General features: G+C 31.3%; 1 protein-coding gene across 2 annotated transcripts; it reads left to right on the top strand.

Moving 5' to 3' along the window:
* Positions 1-1,174: 1,174 nt before the first annotated feature.
* LOC123911750 (glucomannan 4-beta-mannosyltransferase 9-like) lies at positions 1,175-10,434 on the top strand. Of its 2 annotated transcripts, none has more exons than XM_045963192.1 (9): positions 1,175-1,664; positions 1,766-1,864; positions 2,378-2,630; positions 7,720-7,830; positions 8,013-8,149; positions 8,276-8,389; positions 8,472-8,671; positions 9,059-9,256; positions 10,012-10,434. In XM_045963192.1, exons 1-9 carry the CDS (start codon positions 1,365-1,367, stop codon positions 10,172-10,174), a joined length of 1,575 nt encoding a protein of 524 aa, XP_045819148.1. In that variant the 5' UTR covers positions 1,175-1,364; the 3' UTR covers positions 10,175-10,434. The 2 variants fall into 2 exon arrangements, with proteins under 2 accessions (XP_045819148.1, XP_045819149.1); XM_045963193.1 differs by having other exon boundaries at positions 1,195-1,664; positions 7,729-7,830.
* The last annotated feature ends 2,420 nt before the right edge of the window (positions 10,435-12,854 follow it).

The raw sequence follows: 12,854 nt of genomic DNA, 5'->3' as shown, positions 1-12,854 counted from the left end.
TAGTTTGACACCAAATGTTACACATCTCAATAACGTTTTAACCGATATAAATTTTATAAAATCCACCGTTGGATTGAAAGTTTATAACATATAGATTATTTGTGTAAAATTTCAGACAAATTCAAAATCATTTGATATGCTATTGCGACACATAAAGATTAACGACATATAAAAAAAGACGCAAACCGTTAACTTTGATGTATCTCAATAACATATCAAATGATTTTGGATTTTTCTAAAGTTTTACATAAATGATCTATATGATATAAACTTTCAATCCAACTGTGGATTTTATAAAATTTATATCGGTTAAAACGTTATTGAGAGGTGTAACATTTGATGTCAAATTAGTTGGTGTCATTTGATTATATATATATATATATATATATATATATATATATATATATATATATATATATATATCATATAGTGAATTTGATGGTGAACTCGACTTATGAATTGTATTTTGTATTTGAAAATCTATGAATTTATTATTGTCAGCTTTGTTTGAATTGAAACATCTGTTCGAAAACCATGTCATTGTCTTTTATTTTATGAATGATGATAATTGATTACATAAGTGTTCCGTGTGATTTAAAAAATAATAGCAGATTATATATTGGAAAAAAATAACAGCATGAAATACATCAGAAATAAAGCGCTACAAACCCATTAATGTATCCGAACCAAATCGATTAGTTTTGTTCGGATTTATTTTTGAAAAGTACCAAAAACCAAACCAACCGAAAATTCATTACTTCGGATATTGAATTCACCAAAAAACCAATCCAAATCGGTCAAATTACACTCATTCGTTGAACTGTGTGAAAGTTCAACTGTATTTATCCTAAAAATAGGAAATAAATTTCTCACAGTTACTACGTCCACGCGGTAACTAATGACAATCGTCTGTCAAATCCTCTGTTAAAAAATTATATTAAACTGTTTTAATCACAGATGTCCAATCATAATTAAAGGTCTGGATCGTCTACTGCGTGTAACCGCATACAACGGCTAAAGTAGGCAATCCAGATCCCTACACATACATGGCATTTGCAAGTGGCTACTTTCATTGGCCGGCCAACCCACATGCAGTGGATCCTACAATAAGTTGGCCACCTATATTGTTTCTTGAATAACTAATATTTAATGTGCACAGTGCAAGTGTGCACCCAAACATATTAAAGTAACAAATATATTTATATATAGCAAGGTTTTAGTTAATTCTTCTACTATAGTGTTTCAATAACACTCTTCCCTTAACATAGCAACTAGCAAGGTTTAGTTAATTCTTCTAGCTTAGCCAGCATTCTTCTTTTACATGACCCATGAAACAAAAACAAAATTATTAACTTTTTAAAAAAATGGAGGCATTTCAAGTAGCAAGTGGAGGAGTTGTTATGCAACTTGAGTTTGTTTGGAATCATATCAGAGAAGCTTTGGTCGTACCAATACTGAAAGTGGCAGTGTTTCTATGCTTAGGCATGTTATTGATGGATTTTGTTGAGAAAGTTTTCATGGGAATTGCCATTTGTTTTGTGAAGTTGTGTGGTAGAAAACCAGAGAAGCGTTATAAATGGGAGACTATTAAGGATGATGTTGAATTGGGTAACTCTAATTATCCAATGGTTCTTGTCCAAATTCCAATGTACAATGAAGGAGAGGTGAATGTTCAATGCTGATTTTTTAACTTCAAGTAGAGCTTTTTAAAAGCACAATTTTCTCTCTTAATTTCACATTTATATGGGTCTAATTCGAAATGCAGGTTTATCAGCTATCAATTGGTGCTGCATGTGGACTCTCATGGCCTTCCGATAGAATCATCATACAAGTTCTTGATGATTCAACTGATCCAACAATTAAGGTATCTATATGCTATAAAATTAGTGTTTTCTTTTTCTTTTCTAACCCACAGTAATTAGAAAATTTTTACCCCATTGAGTTGGGAGTGAGAAGTCTAGTATTTTTGCTAAATTTGGCTACCTTCCAAATGTACAACTTCAATTCAATCAAACTCAACTTCTACTGTATTTTTTAAAATCTAGTTTTTTTTTTTTGAAAACTCAGTATCTAGTTGAAGGATCGACTAGTCCGAGGGGACCAATCCTACCGCCCACTTGCGGAGGTCCCATTTAAAGCCAGAGTTTTTTTAACTCTTTATGGACTAATCCAACGAAATTGGCACAAGGAAAAATCGAACATGAGACTTTGAGAGGACGACACTTCAAGGTGTCAAACCAACACCAGGCCAACCCAAGTGGGTTAGGTCACTTATTATTAATAGTTAATAATAATGATAGGACTAATTAGTATGGGGTTAATCTGTATTAAAGGTGATTATGAATGATTATGGAAAGTGAACATAAAAAAAATGCAGGAGTTGGTGCAAGTGGAATGCCGTAAATGGGAAAGTAAAGGTGTGAACATAAAGTATGAAGTTAGGGACAACAGAAATGGGTACAAAGCAGGAGCTTTAAGGGAGGGAATAAAGCATAGCTATGTCACACAATGCGATTATGTTGCCATCTTTGATGCTGATTTTCAACCACAACCTGATTTTCTCAGCCAAACCATCCCTTTTCTTCTCAATAATTCGGAAATTGGTCTCGTTCAAGCTCGCTGGACATTTGGTAATTTCGTTTCTTCCTTCTTCTAGAATTACATTATGCTTCATATATGATGTTCACACATGTATGGATATATACCATACAATATAGATATGAGGATAGTTTGGTTTCAGATTGAGGAATGCATCACCTTATACGTCGCAATATTGCGGTGTGAAGTGAAATTACAAAGGATATGGCAGTGACGGAACTTTAAAATTCACTTCACACCGTAAGTGGTCCGATACAATTCCGTTGTGATCCGATATATTATTGTGGCCGCACCAAATGATGCCGTGTCACATATAGTAGTGAAATAATAGAGTTTGCCACATATATTAAAAAATCATAAATATTATTAGTTAAGTTATTTTCATTCTTATTTTGTTAAGCATCTTCTAATTTGATAATTAAAAAATATTTAATATTAAAATATTTATTTTTATAGTCATATACTTAATACGGGGGTCCGAATACTAGTTAAAAAAAAACAAAAAACAAAACTAGTAGGGAATTACTAAATTACTAACATGCATGATTAAAGCTTTAAATAAAATGCAATTTTTACTAAGATACTGTGACACACGTGATGGGGACAAATTTACCATCTATGCAAAGATACACGTAGCTTCTTAACTAAAAGTTAAAAACAATAATTTAAAAAGTAAAAAAAAAACGTGGTGGTTTTTATGTTGTTTTGGACATGTTATGTTAGATCACATGTGCTTGAAGTGGCCCTTTAATCTTGTCAGTGTTATTTTGGTTGGGGCTTGGGGGTACTTTTTAGATCCAGATCTACAACTTTTGGTAATTTGGATTAAAAAAAATGTCTTTAGAATTTAGATCATTTAAATATAAAAAGTCACAAAAAAAAGGTGGGGATGACTTTTTAACAAAATGCTTTTTGATTTTTTAATTTAAATACATTAATCTCTTGATATTATGATTTCATCAAGAGAGAAAGAGAATTTGGGAGAAAATTAAAACTCCTTTTCCGTGAATTGAGGAATCAATTTGACTTATATACAAGTTGTACTCAATAGTCAACCACAATTTAATAATAAATGTTGAATTATTTATCAAAAATAAAAATAAACGTTGAACTAATAATTGACTAGATATAATACTCCGGTTGAAGTTGGAAGATATACATTCAAGGCCAAGTCTAACTCAAGTGGTTCATGTGGTGCACCATGCACAAGTTTTGGATAACGTTATAACGAATATAAATTTTATAAAATTGACCGTTGGATTAAAAGATTATATTATATAGATCATCCATGAAAACTTTTAGAAAAATTGAAAATGATCTTATATGTTATTGAGACCCATCAAAATTAACGGTATTTAATAAAACTCATAAACCGTTAATTTTGATGGATCTCAATAACATATCAAATCATTTTCAATTTTTCTAAAAGTTTTCATGGATGATCTATATGATATAGTCTTTCAATCCAACGGTCGATTTTGTAAAATTCGTATTCGTTATAATGTTATTCGAGACTTGTGCATGGTGCACCACATGAACCACTTGTTCATGTTAGAAAAAGCCTACATTCAAAACACATAAATTGGTACTACTTCGGTCTCTTATTAACTTTTTAGATTCATTAAAAAAGTAGTAATATATCTAATATATTATTGACTAAATACAATATTTTTCGATGAATGTGAACAATTTCAATTTTGTTTATATATGAAACTGGAGAGAAAATATTGTTGTAACTGTTTCATCCACACCCACATCCACAATAGTGCAATTACAATTGCTAAATTAGTAAAACACGACATTGTGCTTCATTTGAAGAATTGTCATTGTTGTTGATAGTAATCATAATTACATTTGAAATTTGAAGCACAATTAGGGTTGGGAATAGGCCAGACGGTCTACAGGGGCCTTCGGCCTGACTTGTATAAGTTTGGCTTGACCTGACCTGATTATTAAAAATGTCAGGCTTAGGCTTTAAAAACGGCATGTTTACATAAATAGGCCATACTTAGGCTTCTAAAAACGAAGCCTGATAGGCCGACCTGTTTATAATAATTATTAGGCAAAATTACACTACAGGTCCTTTATCTTATTTTTTTGTAACACTTTGGTCCTTTATCTTTTTTTTGTAACAATTTGGTCCTTTATCCTTTTTTTTCGTAACACTTTGATCCGTATCTTATTTATTTATAAAAAATAAAGGACCAAAGTGTTATAAATAAAATAAGATAAAGGACCAAACTGTTACAAAAAAAGGGACAAAAATGTTACAAATAAAAAAAATAAAGGACTAAAGTGTTACAAATAAAAGATAAAGGACCAAAATGTTACAAAAAAAAGATAAAGGACCAAAGTGTTACAAAAAAATAAGATAAATGACCTGTATGTAATTTTGCCTAATTATTATTTATATCTTATAAAAAAATATTATTTACATAAATACAAAATATCAGAAAAAATATTTTTTTTTAACAAAACAGAGAAAATATATTTGTTTTTATATTTCACGCATATAAATTAAAAGTAGAAATCCTACCTCCATTCCATCTCTCATTCTCTCGAGCAAGTAGCAACTCATCCTATATTTTGGTTGTTGGCTTGTTGCTGACTACACTTAGCAAACAATTTGTATTATGGCGACTTTGTCGTAATCGTATTTGTTATTTTAGTAGTTTTTAATTATTGTGCTAATCATATTATTAGTTTTTTCTTAATGTTGTAGAAATTATAAAAATTTAAATGTGAACTTTTTAAGGCCTGTTTAGCCTATTTAAAAAGACTATATAGAGAAACTTTAATGTAACACAGACTTTTAAATAGGCTACAAGGTCAGGTCAGGCTTTTAAAAGTCTCAGGCCAGGCCAAAAAAAATAACATTTGATAAGCCGCAGGCCAGGCTCAGGCCTGAAGAAAAATCGTAGGCTAGGCTCAGGCTTATCAAGGCCTGGCCTGGCCTGACCTGTTCCCAACCCTAAGCACAATGACACTTATGCACTGCATCGCTCATTCTCAGTTACAGTGCATTAAACTCAATTATGCATTCATTCTTTGCCTGCCATGGTTATGCTCCATGCGTAACATCTGGTATCTAGAGCTTCATTTCGAAGATTGAAGCAATGATAAGTCATCCAAATGTCCATTTTCCCGCAAGTCTTCTCATTCTCAATGGGAAGAACTATAATGGTGTGAGAAGAAGAAGCTTGTATTTGGCTATCAAGACATGTAGCATCTTGTTGCTAATGGTGTCACTACTAGAAATTTGTGTTTTTCCTGCAGAATTTCCTGCAAATTTAGACCAAGGATTCTGGTTTCTAGCTAATACCTTTAATTTGTGGATAATTGTTTTCTGCGATTTTTTAGATCATCGGGAAACTTCCCAAGACGTATGGGATCTTGTTTCCTAATTGGTGTCGTTTTAATGAGGATGACGAGCTTTATAAGGACGAGAAGGCGCTGTTGTAGAGGATGAAAGATTATATATCGCCCTTTGAATTGCAGCAGGTTTAGTGACCCTACAAATGACAAGAAAAAGAAAACTTCTCAATACGATGAACGTTACATTGACGTTCGTTGTGTTATGGAAGAGAAAGATAAGGAGGGTCATGATATCTTCTTCGGTGAGAGTCTTCGGAATTTTATTTAATGCCTGCTTTGTTGTTTGTTATTTCTTTTTCTGATCTTCTTTCCATTTTCTTTGCAGATAACATGGCTAAGTTGTCAGAGATCATGACCCGAAGAACGACTATTACTGACAACGGAAAGTTCCCTTTTGCGTGGGGAGTCGATTCTGATAGTGAGGATCACGTTGGTCCTCCTTCTCCTCATTCAGTTATTGTTGTGGAAGATACTAGGAGTGCTTGTCTTGATTTGGAAATGGAGCTTATCATGGAGAATGAGGCTCATTCCCCCTTTGGTAAAGATAAGGAATCTAGGACCAAGAGGAAGTTGTGCGCAGAATTTGCAAAGGGATCTACTACTTCAAAAACACAAAGGTTTGAGGATGAGAGCCCACACCAGGAGAATTCTCAACAATAAGGTTTTGTTTACAATAGTCCTCTACAGAACAGTCCTCAGTGGGAGGGTTCTCCCCTGAAGCCTTGGTTAGTTCCCCTCTTCATCATTCTGACAATCTACAGGTTGTTCCCTCTCCTCCTTCTTCTCTTTGCAACTTCCTTGGGGTGAACCCAAATTACGCTCTAGATGTTGGGCATATCCAAAATTTGGGGGATTTTGAGCGAAGGGGAATGTTGTCCAATTATTGTCGTCAACTGTACCAAGCCTCCCTCATGACTATCGTCTTAATTACCTTGGGGGGAGGGGCTAATGGATGATGCTTTAAAAGTTGCTTTGCTCCGGGGTAGGATTCAAAGCTTTGGGGAAGAAAAGAATTTTACTAAAGCTCCAGCCTCTCTGGAGGAGAAGAAAAAGGAGGTTATCACTGATAAGAAAATATAGGAGCTCTTAGCTACTAGGGCCAAGTTGAAGGCGGATGTGAAGGATGCTTTAGGAAGCACTTTCAACTATGTTGTAGAAATTTATGAAAGAGTCATTCGCTACGTGGAAGTGGATACTGAGCAGAAACTTTCTCATGAAACCTATAATATTGATAGATTGGAAGCTCCACCTCGTAATTAGGGTTTTTATTCCTTTGTGTTTTATCCAAACTTGTAATGTGGTTGAAATTTCCCATTTGTGCTCTTTACTTTGTTATGTAGCATAAGGTACAGTGTGCCACTAGTTGAACATGGATGAGTTGTACTGGACCTTATAATATATTGGGCCTTCAAGCATTGTGGGCTTTAGTCCAGTCCTAAACAAATAACAATCTTATTTAGTTCATATAAATAAAGGGGAAATAATAAATAATGAAAGAGAATAACTATTTTAATTTATCAAATTAACTATCGGATCAGAGTCGATTTAACTAATATACCGGTTATTCTCAATAATCAACCATATTTATACTAATAACTAACTTTGATCAACCCTAACAGATTTCTATCTCACTCTAATTGACTAGATAAATAGTACATTTAGCTCTCATATGGGTAATTTAAAGTGAAAAATAATCACTTGAAAATGATCCATTAAGTGTGTTTGACTTTTTCCCTTTGTGTTTAGTGAATGCAGATGAATGTTTGATGACTAGGATGCAACAAATGTCACTTGATTACCATTTTAAGGTGGAACAAGAAGTGGGGTCTTCCACTTACGCTTTCTTTGGCTTCAATGGTAATCTCATCTCATACCTAAACCTATTTCATTTATTTTCCTTTTTCAAGAATATTTTTAGAAAGATCATAGCAGAATAATTATCACTTTGAGACTATATTACCATTTGTTTTTATTAAAATCATATATGAGAAAAGAAGTAACGAAACATATGAACAAATATTGTTGATGAAATGACACAGGGACTGCAGGTGTGTGGAGAATTTCAGCACTTAATGAAGCTGGTGGGTGGAAAGATAGGACCACCGTTGAAGACATGGATTTGGCTGTCCGTGCTAGTCTCAAAGGATGGAAATTCTTATACCTCTCTAGTGTACAGGTTTCATTATCTTAATCCAATACCAAAATTAATCATATGTTTTACATGTTACCAAAAATTAATGTGAATTACGAGTGTTACATTACATTGGTTTCATGCTATATATGTGATTTTCTTGGTCTATAGGTTAAAAATGAATTGCCAAGTACTTTAAAGGCCTATAGGTATCAACAACACAGATGGTCATGTGGGCCAGCTAATCTTTTTAGGAAAGTGGCTATGGAGATTTTCACAAACAAGGTAATTGGTTAATTCCTTGATGAATACATTGGCTCATAATAATTAAATTTATTCATGTGCTTGTTTAATATGTTTATTGCAGAAAGTGTCTTTGTGGAAGAAGTTTCATGTTGTTTACAGTTTTTTCTTTGTTGCGAAGATTGTGGTCCACATAAACACATTTATGTTCTATTGCATTGTGTTACCTATAACTGTTATGGTGCCTGAGGTTATTGTCCCTAAATGGAGTTGCGTTTATTTCCCATGCATCATCACCCTTTTAAAAGCTGTTGGAACTCCAAGGTCATTATTTACCTTATTTTTTCTTTCTTCTATACTCCCTCCGTCCCAAAAAGAATGACCCATTTTGAATATATGCACTATTCATATATATTGTTTTGACCATATTTTTTTACTAATAAATAAAAATAAATATTAACATATAAGATGTTGTTAGATTCGTCTCGATGAGTATTTTCAAAATATCAATTTTTTATAATTTTTACTATTATACAATTAAAGATATTAGTCGCCAAAGTTATGCATTGGCATGCGTGTTTCGGTCAACTGGGTCATTCTTTTTGGGACGGAGGGAGTATTTACCTTTAGCATATGATTGGTTCCACAGTCACACATCTCAAAATCATGTTTAGGTTGGTCAAATACTCAAATATTTTAATAACTTTTCAGGTCATTCTATTTACTTATCTTTTGGGTTCTCTTTGAAAATACCATGTCTCTACATCGAACAAAGGCAACAATTATTGGTCTGTTAGAGGCTAATAGAGTGAATGAATGGGTTGTCACTGAAAAACTTGGAGATGCTCTTAAGGACAAAGTTGGTGGCAATAAAGTTCACAAAAAACATCGATTTAGCATTGGAGACAGGTATAAAATGGATAAAATATATTCAACCTGATTCATGTATTTTGTCCAAAGTGGTACTTTTTTATTTTGATAAGATTTTTCTGCACGCAATTATAGTTTTTTATATTAATTAATATAATGTATATTTTTAAATGACTATTTTACAAAATTTTATATAACATTATAAAAAGTTCCTCTAAAATAAGGAGCTCCAAATTTGATTTCTAAGTAGAGATTACTGCTACTTTTCTTTTGATATTTTGAAATTTGCAAAGTTGACAATTAATTCATCTCATTTAAAAAATTCTAAATTTTTGCAAAGAAATTTTTATAACATTTTGAACATGAAAAATTTTATTCAAAAATTCAAATGTTTTAATATAATTAAAAAAGAATTGAATATGTTTTTAGTCCCTACAAAATAGTAACCTTCTAAGTTTAGTTGTTACTTAATTTTATTATATTTTTAGTCCTTAGAAATTTTTACTAGACTCAGTTTGATCCTTACTATTAAGTCAAAGTTTACGTGTACTTTTGAACGATTTTTTTCATGTATGTTTAGAACATCATAAAATGTTCCTCCACAAAAAAAAAAGTTCAAAATATGATTACTAAATCATGATTTTCGTTAATATAATTTTGAATTTTTGCCCTTTAAAAAATTCGTATTTAATTCATTTCATTTTAAAGAATTCTAAATTTTAGTAAATAAATTTTATATGATGTTTCAAATGCAAGAGAATATTGATTACCTTGTGTTTATGTTAAATTATTAGGATTCACATGACAGAACTTTTCGTTGGATTCTACCTCCTATATTGTGGATGCTATGATTTTATGTATGGAAAAAATTACTTTTTCATATTCCTATTCATGCAAGCGATTGCTTTCTTCATCCTAGCATTTGGATATGTCGGCATTTTTGTTCCCAACACCTAGAAGACCTTGGTTGATATATTCATTGAGATTAATGTAATATAATGTTCATTATTCACAACATCATCTGTAACATTAGAAAAAATTATTTATTGATTTAGAAAGAAATTATACCAAAACATTTTAATTTGTAAACGTACCCTAGGAACTCCTTTTTGAATTTTTAATACTTTCATTCTTTTTCCTTTAGATTGTATTGTTTGAATAGATACGCAGCTTCAGATTATACAAAGTGTATAATGTTGATCTCATTTTTGCATGTATATTTCTATGTCTATTAGTCAAAATTTTATGGATATTATGGTAGGGTTTATGACACTCATGCTATATATGAGTATTTTTTTTTAATGACACTACTCAAGTTTAAACAACAATGAGTGTCATAATATATACAACACTCAAGAATATATGCATTTAAAATAGAAATAAAAAATAAAATATGCATTTTTTCCACTCCTACTATTAAGATTAAACAACAATGAGTGTTATAATATATATAACGGGTATAAAAAAGTCAAAATACAAACCAAGAGGACTAGAAAAGTGTAACATCCCGGATTTTTATCTAAGATATTTGTAGAAATTTTGCTTAATTAGAAAATGTGCAGCTACTGTTTTTTTTTTATCAAATAAAATAGCATATATAATAAAAACTGAATTGAAATTCACTTGAAATATAAACTTAATTAAAATGAACAATAGTTTGAAAATCCTAGCTGAAGAAAATACAACATCGAATTATTTATTACATAAAATTCTCAATTTACAAAACCCAATTTTTTCCCGTTCGTATGCGCTTCAAGCATCACATTCAATCAAAACTTTCTCTTTGAGTACCTAAAATATTGGGTGTAAAGAGTCAATTTTCTTATCTATATTGACTCATACTCACCTTAAGAAAAATGCCATAAAACAATAATAAAACAATTTATCAATCAAAAGATTTTCAAAAAATATAATTAATTTATTATTCAAAAAATTTTGGTCAGATGATTCGCGATGCAATGCAATGTGACTCCAAATACTACATGTTATGCGAGACACATGATCCGAATAAGAAAACCCATACCAATGGGAAAACATGCCACAAAAGCTCCTGCCACAAAGGCTCCTGCCACTAAGGCCTGAAAAGCGTCAAACTTACCATAAAGACTCTTGCCACAAAGGCCCGAAAAACGTCAAACCAGCCATAAAGGCATACGACAGAGACTCCACTAAACACATTCTATATTCTATATGATGCATGTCTTAATAATGTAAGAAAATCATTTTCTTCACAACCAAACACAACTTCGACTTCCCGACATAAAACCCAACTCACAATAACTTTTACATACAGTATTTGTTTACATAAATGTATATCATTTTATTTTTATAGACACATGATGACCGATGAACAAATTCAAGAATATACATATACCAACCCAATCATAAGCAAAGATAATCATGCATATAACAATACATACACACATTCGAGGGGAAATATAATATTTTCATGTCACTGTAACGTTTTTATTTTCTTCTTATCTTTATACTTACCAAATGTCTTATTTTCCACAACAACAAATCACATGACCCAAATAAAATTAGTTCATTTTTATTAATTTCTTTTAATAGACAAAGCCTCTATTATCATCTCACAACACAATTCCTATGTAGCATTAGTGTATGGAAAAAATTCCTTACCTAAACAATTTCTTTTCAATGACACAAAACTGATTCTAGATGTCCTCGTTCGAGTGCTTACGTTAACATGCTAGCTGCTTCTATTGTTGTTGGTTTTCGTAGAGAGTGGAGTTGGGAGATAGATGATAGAGGCTAAAACATAAAATTATTATAGTATAAAAGCACTTGTCGTAAAAGATAAAGTTAAAACTATATGAGAGAGTATTATATAAATAAAATAAATTTCCCATAGCAGCCACCAAAACAAACGGCAAAGAAAAAGTCAAACTATACGAGAGAGTATTATATAAAAAAACTTCTTATATTGTTCTCGAAAACTTAGCTTAGTTTGTAAGACATCACACTATATGTGCAGGAGATCGGATTCGAACCTATAAAAATTCACTTATTCATCTTTAAAATGTGGATTTTTTAGCCACTATTTTTTTTTTTTAAAAATATCCTTTTATTGACATATCTGTATATCTGTATTTTGATTATTTTAAAACAGACGCACCTCGATGGCAGTACCAGGTAGGTATACCGCATCTATGTATCCCCAAGTTTGCTTAGGAAGAAAAGTTCAATCATGCATTTCAGAAATAAAAAGTCATAGCTAAACCTAAACCCGTAGCTAATTGCAATTATTCCTCTTAAACAATCAAATATATTGTCACGAGAAAAAATATATTTATTAGGTAATGTGCACAACGCAGTTACACATCTATATATATATATATATATATATATATATATATATATATATATATATATATATATATATAAATCCTAAATAGTTCTCCCATCACTAATCCTAACTCTAATTGTATTAATCAATCATAGTTTTTAAACCATTTTCTATAAAAAATAAATAATAAAAAAATTAACAATTATAATTAATTTTTTATTTAGCCAGATGCCACATTACTTCTAATGATTTGTCATATGCCACATTTAATCTGAAACATTCATATGTCTTTTCATTTCATTTCTATTCATACACCATTATACTTTTCAT

The sequence above is a fragment of the Trifolium pratense genome, linkage group LG1 (assembly GCF_020283565.1).
Source record: "Trifolium pratense cultivar HEN17-A07 linkage group LG1, ARS_RC_1.1, whole genome shotgun sequence".
In the NCBI taxonomy this organism is placed as follows: Eukaryota; Viridiplantae; Streptophyta; class Magnoliopsida; order Fabales; family Fabaceae; genus Trifolium; species Trifolium pratense.
This window is presented reverse-complemented; position numbering and strand designations above follow the sequence as displayed.